We start from the raw sequence: 22,662 nt of genomic DNA on the forward strand, positions 1-22,662 counted from the left end.
TGGGAAGTGGCTCCATGCCAGTCACAGCCTCTGCCAAGCATCAGTCCCTCCCAGTGTCACCACAAGGGTCACCCCTGCCTCACCAGGGCCAAGGAGAAAGGTGTCCAGTTCATGCTGGTGAAGATGGGTGGGTATCATTAAGAACAGCAGCCCTCTAAGGAGCCCTGCACCCATCTTTGCTGCAGATCTGAGGCCACTTAAGCTCTTTGTGAACTGTAGCTGTTGCTAATTTGCCCTCTCGACCTTGCCCTGGGGTCCAGTGTCCTTACCAGCACCCCAGGAAGGGGCAGGGTCTGGGAGAGGCTGACATTCGCTGCCACTTTGCCGAGCCTTGAGCTGCCTCTGAGCTCTCCCTCTCAGAGAAATAAAAGGGCTCATTCTTTATTCGACTCATTTACTCCTGAGTTAGAGCCTCGTTCAAGGGTGGTTGGTCCCCGAGTTGTTTTGTTTTGTTTCTTTAAATATTAATTTCCATAATCCATTTATTTCCCAAGGAACTACTTCTTGCAAACAAAAGGTTTAATGCTCCTCTTTTATTCCCGGTAACAAATAAGTTGTCTGAGACGTGCAAACATCCCGGCAGCAGCAAGCCGTGCGCCGTATGATGCCACAAACCGCGCTGAGGACGTGCAGGGACGGGGGAAACGCATCCCTGAGGGATCACAGGTGCCACAGCAGCGTCTCCCTGGAGATGCTCGCCCAGAGAGGGAGGGGCAGCAAGCCCGGCCAACACCGGGAAGCCCCCACAACCCGGGATTCCAATCTTTTGCATGGAGGCGTCTCTGACATGCCTTTTTGAGATGGAAGATTTGAGAGCCGAAGGCCGGGAAGCACAATAGAAGATAGACTGCTTGTACCTCATTGTCTGGAGAATAGATGGGCTGCGGGCTCCCGGAGAATAGGAGCTGCCACTCAGGTGGCTTTAATAGAACAGGCGGCAGATAGATTTCAATAAAAGAAATGAGTATAAATATTGTTAGCGGAGAATAGAGGGAAAGTGAAAAAGATCTTGTTTAACGAGTCACAGTGGGAAACTTTCAAGGACTTTTAAGCTAAAAACTCTTCACAATGGTGCTGTAATGAATGGCTCAGGCAACTCGGCTGCGCAGCGTAGCATCGGTGGGGTGAGCAGAGTGGGCAGGCGTCCCGGGAACACCACGGGAAGGGCACGGCAGGGAGTCAGAGACTGGATTGGGTTGGAAGGGGCCTTGAAGACCATCTCATTCCAACACCCTCCCATGGGCAGGGTGACCTTCCATCAGACCAGGTTGCTCAGGGCCCCAGCACCTTGCTTTCACTATCTCTGGAGTTAATGCGAATATATTGACTATATGTGACTGCGGGCTGAGTGACCAGGAGATGTGGTGGCATCTAGAAGGTCTCTGCAGGTCACCTGTCCCTGTGACTAGTGAGATGTGTGGCATGTGCCCACCCAATAGTCAAATATCAGAGCGGTTGTGTGAGATATGAGCCCCAAGCGTGATCTCAGGGATGCACTGAGCCACAAATGTGGGTCCTGTCTCAGTTCTAGTTCTGCACTGAGAAAGAAGTTGAAGAAGGTGTCTCTCCTGCTTTGACTGCTCCTTGTTGGAATGTGCCTGTCAAAATCTCCATGTCCTGACCCTGTGGTCATGGGCAGCCAGAGATGGGACCTTCAGAAGTAGTCACCTGTGCTCATGTCAGCACAAAATCAGGCCTGGGTGTGTCTTCCATCGTATCTTGGAGCAAACCTCAAGGTACCCTTGGCTCACCTCTGCCCCAAAAAGTTGGAAGGGGAAGAAAAGCCGGAGCACTGCATGGCCACAGGCAAGGAGAGTCTCCCACAGCCCCAGGGAGGAGGGCACACTGATACCAGTGGAGGAGAAGGACTTTATGTTAAGGATTTTATGGTCATCCCTCTCCTCCAAAGCCTGTGTTGCCATGCACGAGGAGCAAAATTGCCTGTTCCCAAAGTCCAATGTAAGGAAGGGTCCAAGTAAGGAAAACATGATTTTTGGTGACACCAGGCACAACTGGTGATGGTCACCACCCCTGGGGTGTGAGGATGAGGAGAGACCTCAGACTGCAGCAATGGAGCTCCTGCCAAGCTCCCACATCCCTGAGCGCCGCGCAGTGCCAGGCAGCAAGTGCACCATCCCCTGGGGCTTCGCACAGCATCAGGCCACAGAAACATGCTAATTAACATGGAAAAGCGTGTCAGAGGAGAGATTTCCTTCCTTGTCATCGAGAAACTTCAAAAACAGTGGCTTGGCCCCGTGTAAGCATGACGCAGACTCTGATATGCTGTGTGCCCGTTTCTGGGGTGACGGCCCTGCTTCTGAAGGCTTGTGAACATGAAGAACAGGAGGTTTGTACCCGTACCTCATGTAGGTGTGCTTCCTAAAGGGATTGCTCAGCTAAGGAGGGGGCACAGATAGAAACAGGCTGGAGCCTGTGGTTAAGGGATGCAATATTCACAAGAGGAGGAGAGGAGTTTGTCTGGGTCGATAGGGTAATCTTAAAAAAAATCATTTTTTGAGTGATTGCGCTGGATGGTTTCCAGCAGGTTAATTACCCCTAATCTTTGTCCACTGGAGCATGGCAGCTTTAAGCTGGCACAGGGCGGGGTGAAAAGAGGGGCTGCATGGAGGAGAGGCTGCCCTAGCCAGGTTCATTCACCCGATCAAATAAAAATGGGGAAGGGAATTTCAGAAATGCCTGAACTTTGTTCCTTATGTGTTAATTGAGCCATCAGGAGAAGGTAACAGTGGCTAATAAGAAGTGAAGCAGGTGCATCCCCCAGTTTGGCTGGGGCATGTACTGAAGGCAGCCTTAGTTCTTGTTTACCCACCTACCTGGGGCTGTAGGTGATCTCAAATCTCAAACCTCAAATCCCTTTGAGAGGGATTTGGGGTGGTTCCTTTCCCCACCTGCTTCCCCATCTGCTCTGATTCCATTAAATCTCCCATCCTGCACTTTTCCTCTCGCTGCTGCACAAAGGAGAGGTGAAGCGGGTCTCGGGTGCCAACAATCCTCTCATTACCTTTGTGTGTTTTATTTATTTACCATAAACTGTTATAGGATGGCCATCAGCACCGCATCAGGGTGACGTTTGAAATATATGGCTCTCGGGTTTAGTGCGTCACTCGGAGCCGGGAGTCTGCGCGATGTTAATTTTTATTGCCAGAAGTAGCCATAAATTGATAGTTGAGAATTGCTGTAGGGACTGTAATTAACTAGTTACTATTTCACCTCCAAAAGGAGCAATGTTTCACGCTCTTACTTTTACTTATCTGGAATCAGCTGCTGTCAACATCCGCTGAAGCCCGTATAAAGATTTATAGACCTTGGAGGTAAATATTGACTAATGGGCAGCTTGGCTTAATGTTCACCTTGAAGGACAATAAATTGTGCTATTGATTGAAGCAAGATGTCAATATCTGCATTGTTGTAAACATTTTAATAAAATTATCTCCATAAAATATTCTCTTTCTTTGGCTGATCCTGGCCAGTGGGATCGGTGCCTGGGAAATGCAGCAGCACTGAGTAGAGGGCAGGGCAGTGCTTCAGGATCACTGGTGGGACTTTGAGCTTCCCAGAGACCGAACCTGTTGTGGGACCACTGTTGAGGTTGTGCCTTTGGGCTTTAGAGGTGAAAATCTTGCAGCCCTGTGTGGCTGGGCTGGCTCAGCTTGATCTGAGGCGCAGGGAGTTGGTATGGACACAGGAAAGGGCTCCAAGGAAGCTTTTCCAATGACATCACGAGCAGCCTTCAACCAGGGAAAGCTGTGAGCAGTGTCCCAGAGACCTGGACATGGCTGCAACAGTGAGCCAGGGGACAGTGGCATGTAATTAATTTGGGAACATGTGTTCACTTTCTGGTGAGTTATTATCTTGTCAGAGGCTCAATGGAAGCAAATGGGGAGGAGGAGTCAGAAGGGAGATGAGTCAGGATGGGAAAACGAGGAAAGCGAGGGAAAGGGAAAGGCATGGAGGGAGGAGTGTGGATGCAGGAGGCATCTGCCCACACCTCATCCATCCATGCTGTGTGAGACCCCAAGCACAGCTTGGCCATCTGTTGGGTTTGCCTTGGTGCTCCGTGCCACACCAGGACCTCGCCTCTGTGGCTCCTCCGCTCCTCCGCTGCTGTGATAGTCAAACTCCCCCTTCCTGGAGGCTTTTAACAGAGATCTGCAGAGCAAGTCCCAAACAGCGCGTGGTGGTCTGTGTGCAGCCTCCTGCTCACTGAGCACAAGGATTCAGGCTCTGCTTTTCCATCTCCCCAGCTCGCACTGGGTTAGTTCATCATCCTTGGCTGATGAGCAGGATTACGCTGTGTGTTGTCCATGGCCATTCCATTTCTGGCCTGTATTATATTATTAGTATTAATAATAATAATGATGGGTGCTGGCTGTGCTGGTTTTCTAGCTCCTGAGGAGATGAGAGAGCTCTCCATTAATACCTGCAATATTTCAGCTCCTAATTGTGCTCAAGCAGAGACAGCCTTGAAAGTTCTCACCATCAATTCAGGCAGAGAAGGACTGGTATGTCTGGCATAGCTCCTGGGGCTGCAGGGCTCTGGTCAAGCCTTGTCCTGAGCATTCCCAAGTTCTAGGTGCTTCCAGGAGGTGAAGCAGCTTTATAGATACGGTTGTTTTGTTTTGTTTTGGGTTTTTGGGGTTTTTTTTGGTTTGTGGTTTGTGGGTTTTTTGTTTGTTTTTGGTTTGGTTTGGTTTGTTTTTTTTTTTTTTGTTGTTGTTGTTCTTGTTTTTGTTTTGTTTTGTTTTGTTTTGGGTTTTTGGGGTTTTTTTTGGTTTTTTGTTTTTTTTTTTTTTCTCCACAGAGTGAAGCAGCTTTATGGATCTGTTTTTTCCTTCAAAGCCACTTGTACAGGAGAGGATGGGGAAATGTTGTCTTAGTCACCCAGCATCACCTGCTTCACCAGCGGGCAGGGACTCTTTATGCCACCCTAAATATTTGAGATGCTGTAAGGAGGCACCCCTGGGCCAGAGCCTCTTGCAGGGATGGTGTTCCTAATGCTGCTGTCAGCTGAGCATGACTTACATCAGGTTGTGCACAGGACAGAAAGAGGAGTCAGCTCCAGCTCAGGAGCATCCTGTCTCAGTCCAGGGCAGGCTCTGTTTGGGTGTAGTGGAATTCCCAGGGTGCCAGACCCTGAGTTCCTGAACTTGGAACTCTGCCTCTCCATCAGCTGATTGCCATGCACATAACTCAGACTTCAGTACCACACAGGCACAGAAGAAACCTTCACCCCCCAATTTCCTGAGCTTTTACAGGTGGAAATCTGACCCTTGCAGTTACTTTAATGAAGTCTATTGCTGGGGAACAAAATGCACTCGGGCTGCTTTGCTTCCTGATCAAACCAGGCACACAAATTATGGCAAGAGATAATTCTTTCCATGTGTGAGGCGACTCTGGAACTTGGGAAAGGGCCTTTGGTGAGTTGGGAAGCAGTGTTATCTGAGCCTTTGCACAACCCAGAGTCAGATTTGTGTGCAGAGCATCTGAAGGCCACCGGCTGTGTCGTTCCTTTATCAGCAGGCAGCGCTGTGCTACAGAGAAGCTGATTCTAGGTCAGCCACAAAAAGGAATTTTTTCCCCCCTCTCTCCTTTTCTTTTTGCAGTGCTGCAGGGCAGCTGGATGTAAGGCTGTAATTTCTGTGTCTCTAAAGGATATTGATTTTGGGGTAACACCTTCATATCTCACCCTTCAGTTGCACTAAGTACTGATGAGCTCAGCGGTTTGCACCACGAGCCTCTCGGGTGGGAATTTCAGCACAGGGCTGAGGACACCGGTGGATGTCAGCAATTCATCAACAGGAAAACTCACTTCACTCGTTTGCAAAGCTCTCAGGGCTGCCTTCCCAGTTAGGTCAGCCTGGGAAGGCGGGACGCACACGTGGGGTCCCCCAGGGGAGCAGTGGACGTGCAAAGCCCCGGGGATGCTGTGCGGAGGTGCCAGCTGTGAGGTCTGGGGCAGGGAGAGAGAGCCAAGGTGGGATTTCATCACGGCTGAGCGCGTTTGCAGTAGATGGAGTTGACAACAGTGGCACCTGGGATTGCAGCAGCAGGATCCTGGCAGGTGCCTGGAGCGCTCACTGTGTCCAGCCATTCCAGGGCATTACAGGAACACCACCAGCGCTGGCTCGGGTCTTTCCGTGGTGGGTGGCGGAGTCTGACCACACTATTCCTGTAGCGTGGGAAGAGATGCCATAAAAGCATCGGCCTGGCGGGATGCAGGCGGTGCGTGCCCCGCTGGGAGCCTCCCACGTGTGGATTTTGCATGCATTTGTTAGGAGCAGGATGCACACGGTTGAGCGGTCAAGCGCAGCGAGCTGTGGCCCATCAGGTCACGCTCGCGCAGACACTGGGATGCGGGTGGGGAGCGAGGGCTGGCCCAGCTCACGGCATTCCCCCTGGGGACCAGGGACCTGTGCTTGGCCTCTCTGCCACTGGCACTCACTCCCAGAAACAGCTGTCCGGAGCTAATTTATTTCCTAATGCTGCAGCAATGTTAATTTATAAATTACACTGGTAATTCGAGCTATTATTAATTTCAGATGGTGTAGGGCAAGCCTAATTAAAATATGACACCAATTGCCACACATATGTACCAAGGACTACCGTTTAAAATTTATAGGAGTATTAAGTGTGACACGGGGCTCGGAGATGTTCCGTGCAGTAATTACAGCGTCCTGGCTGCAGGAGATCCAGTGGGGAGATGTAAACAACAGGAAAGAGAGAAGTTGTCCCTGTTTTGGGGGCTGCAAAAAGTAATTTTTGCTGCTTGTTTGGGAGAAGAACCCGGGGAGCATTGTGCCCCAACCTGCTCCCGGCCAGCCAAGCACTGTGTGTTTCCAGGGGTGTGTCAAAATAAGGAGAGCTCCTGCAAGGAATGGGCGCTGAAAGATGCCAGAGTGAAGGAAATGCCACTGATTGCATCGTTCTGGCTTTGGGTGAAACGAGAAGCTGCACTGCTTCTTGGGTGGAGAAGAGGAGGGACAAGTGCAGCCCTCCCAGAAATGAGCCTGGGGTGGCACAGGGATGAGGTGTTCCACCTAAAGGGAGGTGTTGGCACCACCACTAATGGGAATAGACTTGCTGTGAATTCATTGAAGCTGAAAAACTAGAGAAGGGTGTTTATGTGGAAGCACCTCCCAGCAGGGGGGATGTGCAGAGGTGAGCTCAGGTCGTTTTGCAGGGTGCAGGTTTGCCCACTTTGCCCACCCTGAGCACCTCAGGGACATTATCTCCGGAAAGTGATGCTCTCAGCGAGGCCAGAGCTGCTGGAGCAGCCCAGCGCTTGCAGAAAACTTTCTGGCAAGGATTTTCTTGGAATGGAAGGGCACAAGGGCATTCTGGGCTGGGACCTGCAGGTTGGATGTCGTAGGTCAGAGCGACACGCTCACAGATGTGACCAGCCAGCGGGCACAGGTTTGTCGTGCCTCCCCATCACTCAGGGCCCTCTGTCTCTGCCTCTGCAGCCGTGGGCTTCATCAGCGAGGATGAGTACCTGGAGATCACGGGAATCACGCGGGAGCAGTCGGGAGAGTACGAGTGCAGTGCCTCCAACGACGTCTCAGCGCCCGTCGTCCAGCGAGTCAAAGTCACCGTCAACTGTGAGTCCCTGGGGCCATCGGGGCTGGGGCTGGAGAGGGTGACCACGCTGCCCCACGAAGGAGTGGCCTTGGAAGTGAGGCACACAAAGGCCCCAGAGTGAGGCAGGAGGCAGCAGTTTTTCTGAGCAGGTGGTGCTTTGCCCTATTTTCCCCTTCTTTTCGAGCTCCGTTTTTTTTTCCCACCACCTCCTCCTCAGCTGTCTCCGTCAACCTGGGTTTTCTGCCCGTGGAGAGATGCTGTGCTGATAACCTCTGAGGAGAGGAGAGAAGTGAGCAGTAAATAGAATGGTTTTTTGTTTTTTTTTCTCTGTTAGAAAAAATGAGAGAGAGGAAGAAAACAGCATATTTCATGTTTAGACACACACGAAGCCCCTCCTAAACCCCTCTCTTGTCACTCCATTAGCTGGACACGTAACAGCCATGAGCTGGGGGTCGCTTGTTTTTGGAAGAGAACCCCCACGAACCTGAAAACCTCTGGACAGCAGCACCGGAGTGGCAGGAGCTGAGCATGGGCTCAGAGATGGTTTTTGGCTCACGTGCAGGGAGAGGAGGGAGTCCCAAAGGCTGCTGGGTGTTCACCCCGGGTTCCCCCTCTTCCCGCAGACCCTCCGTACATCTCGGATGCGAAGAGCAGCGGGGTGCCGGTGGGGCAGAAGGGAATTCTGCTGTGCGAGGCCTCCGCTGTCCCCTCGGCCGACTTCCAGTGGTACAAAGATGACAAGAGGTGAGAGCATGGGGGGCACGGCACCGACCCCGTGTGGGCAGCACCCAGGGCCAGCAGCTTCATAACCCCTGGCACAAGTCTGGTTTGGATACTGAGGCAGGTCCCCCTGGCAGCAGCAGGTTGTGTTTGTCTGGGGCAAATCCAGGCATTCCAGCATCCACAGCTGGAACTGCCGTTACCCAGGATCTGTTAAAGGCTTTATATTTAACTCATGGAATTTGTGGAGGGGGATTTTCCCAGAAACCTCTTTCAGCCCCCGCTGGGGCAGGATTGTTGCTGCCCGTGCCTTTGTTTGAAGGTGTTATGGTAAATCCCTGCTGGGGTGAAGCATAACATCCAAAATGGATATTGGCAGCACAAATCCAGGCTCTTAAGAGTGGATGAAACCTCTGTCATCTCTTTAAATGCTTTGGCCAGAAGGCAGCTCTTGGAAAAGCAAAAGAAATGTGGTGTCAGTCAAGAGATGGGGTTTGCTGTGCTCCAGAGACAGCCTGCCCTGCTTTGGGGTGAAACCTGCTTTTAGGTCAGCCAGCAACTTCTGTGTCCTGCCAAAGCAACAGCGCAGGGGCATGGCTGGGGAATGAGGAGTGGAGCAGCACAGCCCAGGGTAAATCCTACTCTGAGGAAATTACCTCTCTCTGACCTCAGGCAAAGCGGTTTTAACCAATTTTTGTGCTGATTATCCCTGGAAAGCCCAGAGGGGCCATGGTGGGGCCAAACACAGGACAAGCCACCCCGGTCACTGCTAAGGAGGGATGTTTTGGCCAAAAAAGATGCTCCGGAAGCTGGAAGGGAATCTGGGTCTGCCTGCCTCACCTGGTTTGAGAGGCAGGGAGCCGCAGAGTGTACAAAGCTGTGGATGTTTGTGTGGCAGATGAAAAGCCCTGCTCAGAACTAGGTCAGATCACGAGGGCCTGCGGAGGAGCATCAGGAGCAGGCTCAGCCCTCCTGATCAGCACCCAGCCTGGATCATAACGGGAATCCAGCACTTCCCGTGAGGAGTTAGCAGGGAAGAGCTGCAGGAGCTAAGCAGGGTGGGGACACCAGTGCAGGGAAGTCCAAGCACTTGGTTAATGCTCCAGCATCTGTGCTGGCTGAGAAGCCTCCCTGCTGTGGTGGGTGCCTGTTGCATCACTCGTCAGGGACATGCAGGGCTGAGAGAAGAGGAAGGTCACAGAAGGCATTCTGCAGAGCAGAGAGGACTGAGGGCATGAGAGGGAAACCAGGCTCTTCTCTAGGGTGGGAATGAGCCTTTCCCAGATTCCCTCCCCTGGCACAGGAGCATCCCTCTCTCTGCACAGCATTGGGCAAGTCCCAGCACCATCCCGTGACCCTGCAGCAGTGAGGATGGCTCTGGTCAGCACAGGGATGGCGTGGGCTGGCAGCTGGACACCCAGCAGAGCAGCACCCATCTCCCTTATCTTTCCCAATACCTTCCCTTCTCCCGAGCTCTATGTGCACACTCGCAGGCACAACCAGAAGATAACTGGGCATGGAAAACAGCGGGCACTTCCCTTTCTGATGGGAACCTTCATGCCAGCCCCGTGACCTCCCATTCCTCTTTTCCCCCAGGCTGGCTGAAGGACAGAAAGGGCTGAAAGTGGAGAACAAACCCTTCTTCTCCAGACTGACTTTCTTCAACGTCTCCGAGCAGGACTACGGCAACTACACCTGCGTAGCCTCCAATCAGCTAGGGAACACCAACGCCAGCATGATCCTCTACGGTGAGTAGGGCTGAGGGAACCAGCCAGGAAGGGGGAATGGCTTCACACTGACACCACCCATGGGAGAGACGTGGGAAGGCTCTCCCATGTCTTTTGGGGGAGATGTGTGTTTGCTGCTGATCCTTCCTGCCCTTGGCACGCAGGCTGGAGGTTGCAGGGAAAGGGGAGAGCTCCAAAGCTGCCTCCTGATTCAGGTCCAGTGTCTCCCGCCATTCAGAGGTGTTTGGCACTGTGTTTGGGATCAGAGTTAGGAGCTGGCTGCAGGTTTCCATCTTGTGCTCTGATGAGTATCTAGGAGAGCATCCCCCTGTGTCGGTGCGTGGGAGGAGAGTTGCTGCTCAGTGCCATTGTTGCCCAATTCCCACGTGAGAACAAAGAGGCTCCCCGCTCCATCACCTTCCAGGTCGTGTTTTCTGCTCCTGCCCAGCAGATACATCCTTATTGGAGGTGCCAAGGGAGATGGGAGGGTGTGGAGAGCAGGGAGGAGGAGAAGGTTTGTACCCTTGTCCCAAGGACTGTTTTCCCTGTGTGCTGGGGCTGGGATGAGAGCAATGCATCCCTCTGACACTGCTGATGGATGGGAAGGGCTTTGATTGATTGATTGATTTGTCAAGCCTCTTCAGGTGGCAGCAAAACCAGAGCAGGGGCTGTGCTCTCTAGGAGGTGTAAGCGGATGACAGATCTCATCCCTGCGCACTTCTTGGGGATATTTCCCTGCTGGGGTGTGGGGGGTGTGGTTCTCGCAGCTGAACCATACAGGAGAAGTGGGGACTGGGGACCCCCAACCTCTCCCCAGCATTGTCCTCCTCCTTGCCACCCAGCTGTTGTGCCTGGTCATCTCCATGTCTCTTGTTACTGTACGGTCAGAGGGAGCAGAGCAGAGTGACAGATGAGCCTTCCTCGTCTCCAGGTCCCTCGGGGATGGCTCAGGGCAGTCTGTGACCCGGCCATGCAAAGAGTCCTGGGATAGGGAGCGGTCCCACAGTGTGTGCTGGGTTCTGGAGTGTGCCGGGGCAGTGGGAGGTGTGTGGAGACCCTGGGAAGTGCTGTCCGTGTCTTGGGGAGGGGCTGGATGGGTTCCAAGGGAGCAGTTTGTGTAAGGACAGTAGGGGATGTTGGGCTTTGCCAGGGGCTACACCACAGCTGTGGGGTCAGGGTGGCATCGCAGGACAGGCGTATCTTCCCCTGCCGCTGGTGCTGGCAGCTGTGCCGGGTCCCCTGAGCTGTGACAGAGGAGCTCATCCGTCTTGGATGTTCAGACCTGTTTGCTCCCCCAGTAAAGTCCAAGCTATATGTGATGTGCTGTGCCATCATTAATGCTGCTTAGGAACTATCTCAGTTCCCTTCCCTTCCTGGTAATCCAATAAGCCCATGTTTTAGGGTTACCAACACCTCTGGCCACCCAGGCCTGGCTCCAGCTGTGCTGCAGGTGTAGGGTGGCCGTGCCAAGTGCCCAGCATAGCCTGAGCCACATCCTTAGCTGTGATGTTGCAGCCTTCCAATGTGTTTATGTGGTTAAAATATTAATTAGTAGGGGCCTTCAGTTTGGCATCTGCAGAGCCAGGCCGGATGAACAGCCTAGCAGTAAAGATGACACCTCCCTGTTGATGAGCTCTTGGTTCCTTGGGTTCTAACCCACCTGTGGGACTCGTGCTGTGATGGCAGTGTCAGGTGGGAGGCAAGGAAGCATCCCACAAAAGTCTGAGCTTATTTTATGATCCCCCTTTAGATTTGTGATCTGACAGTGAATCCCATCAGGGAGAGAAATCAGAGTCCTTTGACCACCCATAATTTCCATAAAGGCTGCATTGATTGAATGATCTGTCCAGTCTCAAATAATCGAGTCCTTTTGGGGAGTGACAGTTCCCTGGGGAGATTGTGATGTTCAGGGTTCCCCCATCTCCTGGTGCAGAACCCCCAGGAACAACTCTTCCCTAATTATCAGCAGTGTGATGGCCCCAAGCATCATAGGACTGAGTTCACCTGTCCCTAAGCAACCGGTGTCTTCAATCTGGGGATTAATGTATCTTTATTTATTGACATATTTATTTATTTAATGCAAGGTAAGAGGGAAGCGGATGCAGTGACTGTACATTAGAAATGTCTCTTCTGTGAGGTGTTGGGGACAATTTTGTGAGTGGCCCCTTTTCCCCGAATCTGATTGTTTTGGAGTTTTTCCCCCACAAATGGAGGTTTTATCTGTGCAGGTACTGTGACACGAGCCTTTTTGGGGTTGTGCGAGAGGCTAATGTAGCGTTCATCTTTTAATCCTTTTTTTAATCTAATTTTTCATGGAGGTCAACTGATGCTTTATTTAACATGGAGCACTCGTTATTCCAGACCTGCCGCCTCATTCAGCGGCTCATTTGGCGCTGTCTGGGATGTGATAGAGTGCTCAGGGAAACCACATCATTCTGTGGAGTTGGGGAGAAAACCACCCCTCTGCTTCTCACCCATCACAGCCCATGTTGCTCCCAGAGGCGGCTGTCAGACCATAAATCTTTTTGGGATGTCACAGGATAAGCAAGAGGGATGGACCCCAAACTCACGGGGGAGAGGTGAACCCCCTGCAGCCCCACATCCCAGCCCCTGCGCTTTGCCTTTCGCACAGGGTGCAGCTACAGGCTTGGCCATGTCTGGGCTCCCATATTCAGCTCATCTCAGGTCCCTCCGAGATGAGGGGACCGTGTCCCCACAGCAGTGAGGTGTCACTTGGGCAACAGATCCCATTTCTACCCCATCCACTGGTTTTCCCACCCCAGGTCGAGGGCAGGCTGAGGGAGGTGTCTCGAGCCTGCGCTTTCCATTGCCCTTTTGCCTTAACTGTCACTTGTTCTTTAATTTTTAGAAGAGACAACTACCGCTCTGACACCCTGGAAAGGTCAGTAATTTGGGGGTCCCCCACAACACCAGTGCTTCCCCTGCTGTTCCCCTTGGGCCCCTCTGGCTCCCACCACAACTCATCTCAGTGGGAGCCGCAGCACCCAGCATCTGGATCCCCTGCCCCACAGCCCCACTGCTTTCACTGGTGTAGGGATGAATTAGGGCTTTCTTAGCTGCCCTCCCATGCTGCCCTCTCCCCGCCAGCCTACTGTGCCTGTCTGGTGGTGGTCTGTGCCCTCTGCATGCCTGTCCCCATCCCATGGTGTCCCGCTCCCTCCCCATTGCCAGGGCAAAGCAGAGATGTCTTTGGGCTGCTTTCCCAGTGCTGCTGTGTAAGTGTCTTGTGGCAGGTCCCTCCTCCTCCAGGATGCTTCTAGTGCCTTTTTTATGGGGTGAGATAGGGGTGGACAGGCGTTTGGTCTCCTTCCTGGTGTTATTCCTGGCCAGGACAGCCAGCTCTCTGCTGTGCAATCTTACTGCCTGGCCACTGGCCTTGGTGTCATCTTGATTTTGGGGTGGCTTCATTTGTGACGAATCGAGTAGTCGGTCCTTGGGGTGACTTGCAGATGTCTGTGGAGGTAGTGTGTGAGACCTGGATTTGGTGCCTGGATGTGTGAGATGTGAGGTGTCCGAGTGTGCTGAGGGGTGTTACTGGTGGGAAACCAGATGGTTACTGATGCTCAGTGCCCCAGCCAGGTTTTGAAGAGAGGGGACATGTCCCGGGGTTTCAAAGCAGCTGTGAATCAGACCTTGTGGTCAGCCCTGCTTCCACAGGACACCAGTGTGGTTGCCTTCCTGAGGTCTTTTTCCACCTTAGTCTTCTCCTGGGCCAACTATTTGGTGAAAAAATGGGTGTTTTGGTGAAAGCCATTGGCTGACACCCTCCACACCCTTTCCCACAGTGAGCTTTGACCTCCTCACCCCCTGTGGTCCCCAGAGATGGGTGGGATTGGCTTTTCTTGACCACCCTCCTCATCTCATCTCCTTGAGGTGGTCTGGGCCCGTGCTGAGCATCACAGAGATTCTGAAGAGGTGCAAAACACCAAGTGCTCAATGTAGTGCCGCTGGAGGTGTCTCTGCAGGGTGGGCAGGTGGTTACTGTCCCTCCCAAGGGACACTGGTGGGCAACAGGGTGTTCACTTGGGGTGGGCAGAATGTGCTGGGCAAAAACTGTCATCTCCCTACGAGTGTGGATAGCAAATTGGGACCAGTTTAGAGGAGGGTGAAGTGGGCTGAGGGAGGTTTGATGGGGAGCGGGCTCAGGATGGAGGCTTAGGGCTAAAAAAGGGACTGCAGAGGATCTTGTCCCAAAGACCAGCGTTTGTGGGGACAGGGATGGCTGTTCCCATGTTCTGGAGACAGCACAGACGGCGGGGGGGACACCCGGAGAGCTCTACCACAGAGCAACCCCGCCACGCGCGACACCACCGGGGCCCCAGTTAGCGCGACGATTTCTTTTGTTGTTGTTGTTTCGGTTTTAATCTTTATTTCACCGTTTCTGCTACCCGTTGACTTTGTGACCAACCCCGAGGGCGTTCCTGTCCCTTCCCGCAGGCCCCGGCGCAGTGCACGACGGCAACAACGGCGCGTGGCGGCGAAGCGGCTGCGCGTGGCTGCTGCTCCTCCCGCTCGCCCACCTCGCCCGCCAGTTTTGACCCGAGAGCCGGCCCGCGGAGTAGCGGCGGCGACGACCACGGCCAGCGAGCGCAAGCAGAAAGGAGAGGAAGAAAAGAAGAAGAAGTGTTCACCGTTTCCGAAAATAATCATAAGAATTGAGAGAGTATCCGGCCAGGCCACCTGGGGGAGGGGGAGAGAGGAAAAACAGGCAAAAAAAAAAAAAAAAAAATAATAATAATAAAACCACACAACGGGAATTTGGAATGGAGAGAAAAGAGAAAAAATTAATAATCCAAGGCTTCCTGCTGAAGATGCAATGCGACTGAGTCTTTTTCTTTTCACCCTGTTTTTTTGTCCCCTGCCACTTTTTCCCCCCTGTTTTCGCCGCTCTCTGCCACGGGCCAGCGTGAAGGATGGACGGGGCCACCAGAGTGTGGCACTTGTCCCCTGCCCTGTCCTCTTCACCGCCCCTGCCCGCCTGCTCCCTCCCGTGGGACCCTCCATCCAGACACACCGGTTTTCTCCTTTGCCAAGATTTCCCCGTCTTCTCATGGACTGTGCCGCCATTTGTGTTTCAGAATATATATATATATATATCTCCACATATACATATATATATATATATGTATAGGTATATAGATCTTCAACAGTTACCACACCACCACGAAAGGGAAGGGAGGAAGGAGACCGGACTCGAGCCACGCTTTCATCGTACCATCCGCGGACATCGTGAATGATAAGGGATTCTGAGTCATGGTTAATTTTATTAATTGTATTTTCTGATACGAGCCTAGAACTCTTAGTTCCTAAAAAACAGAAATGCAAAAAAAAAAAAAAAAAAAAGAGGGGGAAAAAAAGAAAAGAAAAAAGAGGAGGAAAAAAAAAAACAAAAACAATCCAGGAGAGGGGGAGCAAGCGGAGAGAAGTTTGTTTGCTGAGGAGGCAACCAGCCAAGGAGGTTTGTGAGCCCGGTGAGGAGGAGGAGGAGGAGGAGGAGTTCTATGCTGAAACCCCCCCAAAACCGGCCCAAAAGCGGTCGTCTGGACAGTTCCTGCTGAGGGCACAGACGACACTCGCCGCGCGTTGAGGTGGAGGGAGATACTGAATCTTTTTACGGGATATATATATACAGTATATATAAATATACATATATATATATAAAATACTTTTTTTTTTTTTTTTTGTTAGAGTTCTAGCCACGGTTCCCAGCAGGGTCCTTCCGCTGCCATTACTGCATGCTGTATATGGAGTTAGGTGTGTATCGGTTCTCAACGAGACGAGCGTCTCGGTCCACACATCCCTGAACCCCCTCGCCTTTCCACCCTCGGGTCACCGGGGACAAAGGGTCACGGGGGAGCGGAGCCCCCTCTCCGTCGCTTTTTGCCGCGTGGCCCTGGCCTTTCCGCGGTGGAATAAAGCGAGCTGAGGGATGGAGGGAGATCTATATAGCTCAGTTTTATATATTTTTTTTATATATATATATATATGTGTGTGTATGTATATGTGTGTGTGTGCGTGTGTGTGCGTGTGTACATATATATATATATATTTAAAAAAAAAAAAAACACAAACACAAAAGAAATAAGAAAAAGAAGACAAAGCAACTGGCCCTTGCCGAGGCGCAGGACCTGTTGCCTTGCCGTCCATTTCAGCGGGGGCTTCTCCTGCAATTGGTTTTCCTCCTTCAATTTCCTTTCCTTCCCTGCAGCCGGCGGCGGGGGGCACGCGGGGGGCCCGGGCGCGGGCAGGCGGGCGGCGAGGGGGCTCTCTCTGCCTATCCATTAAAACGATTGTTCCATGTGGCCGCTCCGTCTGGTTGTGGTGCTCATTGCCGCGGGGCCCAGGGCCGCCCCGCGTTCTCCCCTTGCGCCACCAGGAATGGGGAGGGATGTGGGGAGGGAATTGCTGGAGGGGGGGCTGGCAGATGGGAGCACCAAGTCATCACAATGGGCCAGGAGAGCGTTGGAAAGATGGGCCCTGGACCTCACCAGTGAGCCCAGCAGGAATGCTGTCACAGGTAAGGCTTTGGTGAGTAGATGGAGAAAGTGAGGCACAGCTGTGCCCTGTTTCCCTCTCAGGACCTCACTCAGTGCCCCTAAGCTCGCCGTGTGGCTCTCAGCTCAGCTGCACAGCGTTGCAGGGGATGCTTGTGGAGCAGCTGAAGGAGAGACAGAGAGGTGTGAGGTGGGTGCAGGGAACAGGGTTCCCCATGCAATGCTGCGTACAGGCGAAACACAGCAGGATTGTTTGGGTGTTAAGTGAATTTTGCTGTCCGTGGAGCCTTGTCTTGGTCAGCGTCTTGGTTTCTGGTGATGCTGGAAGGCTGCTTAGTGAGTTTGGTCCTCAGCCTCATCTGTAGCCTCGGGGGTGCCGGGTTCTCCAGGTCACCTGACGCATTTGCAGGATCAGAAGTTGGTTGCTATTGATGGCATGACAGTTTTGTGTGAGTGCTTTTTATTTCTTGACCCTATGATGTAACCGAAGAGATGAGCATGGAGAAGAGAGATGGGAAGGTGCTGATTTGAGCTGTGACATGCAGTGTCCATGTGATACTGACGTGGGGTGAGGGAAGAACCATGCTCAGGCTCTGTGTCACATCCCAAGTAAGGGACAGGGTACTGAGGCTGTGGGGACAGGACAGCCGGGCACAGGTAGCAGGGTCAGGATGGCAGAGATGATGGTGTTGGTCTTTGTGCCGGTGTTGCAACTCCCAGGTTGGACCAGCCAGCCACAGTAGAGTAAACCTGTTAGGAGTGGCAGTGCTTGGGGGTAATGGGGAGGGATCCAGGGATAGGTATGGAGGTAACAGGGCTCTCTCCCTCACCTCCTCTCTGTAATTGTAACTTTTTTGGTGTTCTAGGTGAGAGATCAAGGAGTGCCAAAGTAGCAGACAAAGAGGAAGTTAAAGAGAGAGAGAGGCGGCTCGATGGATGTGTTTATGTAATAATTTATTGACATAGGTAAGGGTGTCTCTTGGTGCTGGGGAGGGAGGGAGGTCATAGTCTGAAAAATCCCCTCCCTCCCCCTGGATGTAGAAGCTGAGGTCCTTCAGCACAGCACAGGCTGGGCATTAGTGAGGGCCATGAAGAAACATCCCTCTCAAGCCAGGAAAGGGAGATGGAGGGTATCCCATGGCCAGAGAGGGGCTGCATCGCCTCCCGGTGCTCTGTGATGGGGACAATGCAGATGAGGCACCAGGGTGTGCCACGAGCAGAAGCGATTGGGCGTCTGTAGGTGTTCACTCCAGTGGGGGCAGGTCCAGCACTGGGTGTCCAGCAGAACTGGCATGGGAAGATGGGAAGCATTAGGGAGGCTCAGATTGTGGTGGGATCCCCAGGGGCCACATGCAAGGGGTGAGAGTTGCTTTGTGGCACCTGCAGTTACGTCAAATCAGCCCTGGCACTCTGGTGGGTTGGGGCTTTTGGAAGAGGCTCAAAGCACAGAGTCTCTCATGGAGGTCATCAATGCTTGATTCACTGCAGGTGACATTGAGGAAATGGGTGAGGTGACGCATCCCTCCCAAATCCCTTCCCTGAGGATTGTTGGATTTTGGGAAGCACTTACCTTTCTGCTGGGGTCACTCGAGGGGGACAGCAGAGGCGTTCCTGGTGTGCAAGGTCACAGCAGCTCATAGCAGTGCTGGGATGGAGCTGTTTGCTTGTTGTGGGGTTCAGGGAAAAACTCTTGGCACTGGGCTTTTCATTCCCATGTTGGGGAAGATGAAAGGAGGTGTCAAAGTGAGCAAGACTGATGGGTCTGTCACAGTCCCACTGCCCCCAGTCTCCTGGCAGCAGGTCTCACATTAGAGGAGCTTGTTGAATGCTTTCTCCTGGTTGATGGTGTGGAAAGGTGAGGCATCCCTTGGGAGCAGAGGGCACAGCCTGCTCTGAGATTACAGCCATGTCAGGGAGACAGATGCTGAGGGTCACGGCTCTTCTGCTCCTGGTCCTCAAGGTTTTTGTCCTTTGACAAAGACGTTTGGTCTGTGTCACGCACTGCCAGATCACGATAGAAGCAAACCTTGGAAGTTCATTGTCTGCAGAGGCATCCCTTCGTGGGGGCAGGCTTAGTTATCAGAGTGAGTGCTGTTGCAGGATGATGGAGGAGATGCTGGGAATGTCTCAGTTGTGGAAAAGAGGCCCCCAATTATGCTGCTTCCACTGAATGTAGGTGAGTGATGAGGCCAAAGACAGTCCTTACCCTGCAGGGACTCCGTCAACAGGCGTGTGCTCATTGCTCATCAGCAGACAGAGGTGGGCAGCACCCGGGACTCACTGCTGGATTCCCAGGGGAGATGCATGGATGGAGTGAAGGATGGCCCAAACAGCAGCAGCAGGCCCTCAGCTGTGGGGCTTGAAGCATCACTATCACAAGGGACGATCAAAAGAGGGTCCAACCAAGTGCTGGGTGAGACCCCAGGAGTGGCAGAGATCCCAGGCACTCGGGAGCCCTCCCAGCTCGGCTCAGCAGGTGCCCAGCACCGCATCCCTTCCCTGGGGTGCGCGGGGCCCCTGAAGCAAAGCCCCGAAGGTACAAAGTTCGTCAAACTTTATTGATACACTGCACAATCACAACCATCTCTTATTCTTGCCGAATTAGAAAAGGTTACAACTACAATGTAACATGCACAAATCTCAGGTAGTATAGCCACCCTTGGAATACAATGATCGACAGAAACTCAAGACCGGCCGTCACGGCCGTCAGCAGGAGAGACCCGAGAGCCACGCTGCCCCCGCCCTGGGCACCTGGCCGCCCCCCGGGCATCCAGACATGGAGAGCAGTGGTCACAAATGGGTCTGCCACCCGGCAGAGCCGCGGCGGGGCCGGCCTCAGACAGCCAACACGTTCCTCACAATGGCACGTTACATGGCACGAGAAAGTCGAATGCCGTCCCGGCAGGGGACAGGGGAGCCCACCCGACCCAGGGACAAGGATGGGATGGGGGCAGCCCTGGCACCAGGCCCGCCAGCCTCAGTGTGCGTCGTGGCATCTCGTCGCCGCCGCTCTCTGATTTGCCATGGCCTCTGGCCCTGTGATTCTGCAGCATTTCTGCTGTGGGGACAGAGAAATTTGGGGCTGACCAAGGGAAGGGCATGGGGTGACAGCGGGGGACTGCTGTGGGACAGTGCAAACCAATAAAGGCATCAGGGCAAGGTGCCTCCTGCACCCACGGTACTTTTGGAGCGGGCATGTGGGGAAGGATGCGCGTGTTGCCGTGCTGTCTGAAGACAGTGCCGTCCCCACGTGACAAACGTGCCCGGGGCCATGGGACAGGACCCAGATCGCTGCCACCTTTCCTGGATGCCAGCGGAGAAGCAGAGCAGCACCGCAGGGACCGCAGGACGCGGACTCACCCAGTCAGTGCCGGATCCCCGTCCACCAGGTAAGGCAGAGCCTCAGGCCGGCACTGGGGCAGCCCCTGCCTGGGGCCAGGCGTTTTTTGTCAATCAGCCGTGGCACTTGTTGAACATCCAGTGTCGGGGGGGGCAGGAGCATCCATTGGGATTTTGTAGCAGGTCCTGGGCAGCCCATTGAGAACAGGGATGAGGGCGGGCACGGCTGCATAGAGAACAGGGTGGTGGCCCATCATGGCCTCTGGCTCAGCGTGGTTTTTTTCCATCTTGCGTGCTGAGGGCTGGCACCCCAGCTTCATTCCAGCCACAGAAAGCAGGTTTGGGCAGCAGCAGAGTTTGCACGGGGAAGACAGCGTGTGCGTGGCCGTCGTTCTAAAGTCATCTCACTTATGGAGGGAGAAGGAAGGGACAAGGCACGGGGAGGCGCTGGGTCAGGACAGGGGACACGCTGTGTGCTTGCTCAGTGCCTTGCTGTAGTCAAGTCTCCCTCTCACAGCAATAGGATCCGGTGCCACCACGCGTGACTTTTCAGGAGCAGGATGGGAATGTCCATCCCCAGACTGCGGCCCCAAAGCATTCCTGGGTGACCATGGAGTGACAAGAAGGCTCAGGGCTGCCACAATGTACCAGGCAAGGGGGTCCACGGTGCATGAGGCTATCAGGAACACAATTCCATATGCGGGGAGATGACATGGCTGCCACCACCATGGGTGGCAGCTCCCAGGGTAGCTGGAAGAAGCAGAGAGGGCAGAGTCTGGGTGTGTCTGTTTTGGTGCCACAGGCAAGTCGCAGCAGGGAGCATTGGAGCCATCCTTGTCCCTGCTGTGCCAGCACAGCAAATCAATAGAGCCCAGGCCTCCTCCACAGGGTCAGACATGTCAGACTCTCCTCAGGCAGGGGCATGTGATGGGCATGAGACAAGGCAGAGTGAAGACATTGCAGCTCAGGGCCCTCAGAGGGGCAGAGATACAGGCGCGCATGAGCCTCAGAGCCATAGCAGAAGGGCCTTGTCAGCTGGTGTTTCGATCTGTCGTTCAGAGCCTCTGCCCCACGCTGGTGATGCTGTGCTTTAGATGTGCAGGTCGGAAAGTGCTTGGAAAACAAATCCAAAGAAACCTCCCCAAAAAGTGCTGGCAGAGCATCAAGGTGAGAGCCATGGGGCAGCCCCTGCCGTCGGGGGGCAGCAGCAGAGTGAGCAGGGATCTGGAGCAAGGAGTGAGGGCCTGACTGTCCGATGCAGCAAGAAGGCTCAAGTCTCTAGGAGGGCTGGTGACAGTCCCCAGGGCTCACGTTCCTGGGAGAGCAGCCTCGTGTCCTCAGGAAGGTGAGGGGGTTTTAGTGGGAAGCACAGGGATACGATGTCAGCTGGAATAAAGAGTAGTGAGAAGTGCCTGACCCTTGGAGGATGACTGGTTGTGTGGGGTGACCGTGTCCCAAAGGGCCAGAGAGCATCCTGTCAGGAGCAGAGGCAGGTGATGGGGGGCCTGGCGACACCGGGGTGCTTAGGGAGGAGCTTTGGCGACGAGAACTGACATTCAGGACCGAGAGGGCGGAAGGCAGAGCCGGAAGGCTTCAACCTTGGGGTCTTTTTGGGCATAGGCGGCTTAGTGAGACGACGAGACGGACATCCCGGTGAAGGCTCTGGGCGGCACCCGCCCCGACGGCTCCGTGCCCCCGGCGCTGGCGCAGCCACAGGGGGCACCGTCCGTGCCGGGCCACGGCCCCGGGGCGATGGTGGCGGGTGACAGTCTGGTGGCACGTGGTGGGGTCTGTACAGCGTAACCGGCGGCGAGAACGATCCCGGCACGTGGGAGACGGGGCCATCCTCGGACGCTCGGCACCGCCGCCCGTCCTCCGGTGCGTCGCCCGTCCGATGGAGAGGAGTCCCCGGGCGGCGCGGCGGCCGAGCCCACGGCGGGCGAGAGGTGCGGCGAGGCCTCCCGGGACCCTCCGCTCCCTTATCAAAAGTCGAGGAGGAGGCGAGCGAGGAGGGTGGCCCAGAGGCAGAGGCCAGCAGCCACCCGGGACGCAGCGTTGCCGCCGTCGTGCACCGCTCCGGGCCCTGCGCGCGGGAGAGAAGAGAAAGACAAAAGGACAGCGTTAGGGCAGCGCTGCAATGGTGGTGCGATGGCGTGAAGGGAACCCACCTCCCCTGCAGTGCCCCTTCACATCCCACCCCTAAGAGCTGACCACGGTGTTGTGTTCCCCCCTGGAGGGGCGGTGGATCTGCCCGTCATTTGGAGAGCATTGTCAGTGTTGAGCAGGAGGTGAGGAGGTTTGCAGAGAGCTTGAGGAACACTTAAGGGAGGCACAGTCCTTGTCTGAGGAGGAGGAGGAGGATGCCCTGGGCAGGCGTCAGTCCAGCCCCACCATGCTTGGAATTTGGAGAGTCCTGATGCAAACAACCACGTGAGAGCCACCGGGACCAGAGACCTTGGTGTTCCAGAGTGGCACAGCTGGTGACTGGTAACAAAGGATGGTCCACACAGGAAATGGCATTGTCCAGATGTGGATTCTCAGGTATGCAGGGGCATTCTGAGGTCGCTGGGGGGCTCTTGGCAGGCAGGTCAGGCAGGGAGGAGGCTGGTCATCTGGGTACACCGCTGGAGTGGAGATTTGTTGCTTTTTTGTGTGTGTTAGGGCTTTTTTTTGGGTTGCAGGGCACACAGGGGGCCAGTTAGGATGGGATGAGACAGCTGGGCAGAGTGAGGGAAGCAGAGGCAGCCACCACACCCTCTGCC

At 54.1% G+C, this 22,662-nt stretch overlaps 2 protein-coding genes and 1 long non-coding RNA gene across 15 annotated transcripts in view; 2 read left to right on the plus strand and 1 right to left on the minus strand.

Annotated features, from left to right (window-relative positions):
- Nucleotides 1-16,369, plus strand: part of LOC120762460 (protein CEPU-1) — a 342,700-nt gene extending 326,331 nt beyond the window's left edge. For 4 of the 5 annotated variants that reach the window (XM_040084887.2, XM_040084890.2, XM_040084889.2 and 1 more), the window contains 5 exons: nt 7,485-7,619; nt 8,223-8,343; nt 9,916-10,067; nt 12,916-12,948; nt 14,505-16,369. In XM_040084887.2, coding sequence (XP_039940821.1) covers nt 7,485-7,619; nt 8,223-8,343; nt 9,916-10,067; nt 12,916-12,948; nt 14,505-14,605 — 542 coding nt within the window. In that variant the 3' untranslated portion in view covers nt 14,606-16,369. The remainder of the gene's footprint in view (nt 1-7,484; nt 7,620-8,222; nt 8,344-9,915; nt 10,068-12,915; nt 12,949-14,504) is intronic. The other variant, XM_040084888.2, reaches the window with a different exon arrangement.
- A 397-nt stretch (nt 16,370-16,766) lies between these two features.
- Nucleotides 16,767-19,100, plus strand: LOC120762463 (uncharacterized). Of its 2 annotated transcripts, none has more exons than XR_005703908.1 (3): nt 16,767-17,010; nt 17,428-17,527; nt 18,050-19,100. It is a non-coding gene; the product is annotated as an uncharacterized LOC120762463 (long non-coding RNA). The 2 variants fall into 2 exon arrangements; XR_005703907.1 differs by having other exon boundaries at nt 18,775-19,100.
- LOC120762462 (opioid-binding protein/cell adhesion molecule homolog) overlaps nt 19,099-22,662 on the minus strand; it is a 298,800-nt gene continuing 295,236 nt past the window's right edge. For all 8 annotated transcript variants that reach the window (XM_040084895.2, XM_040084893.2, XM_040084897.1 and 5 more), the window contains one exon: nt 19,099-21,983. In XM_040084895.2, the coding sequence (XP_039940829.1) occupies nt 21,883-21,983 (101 nt within the window). In that variant the 3' untranslated portion in view covers nt 19,099-21,882. The remainder of the gene's footprint in view (nt 21,984-22,662) is intronic.

The sequence above is a fragment of the Hirundo rustica genome, chromosome 23 (assembly GCF_015227805.2).
Source record: "Hirundo rustica isolate bHirRus1 chromosome 23, bHirRus1.pri.v3, whole genome shotgun sequence".
Classification (NCBI taxonomy): Eukaryota; Metazoa; Chordata; class Aves; order Passeriformes; family Hirundinidae; genus Hirundo; species Hirundo rustica.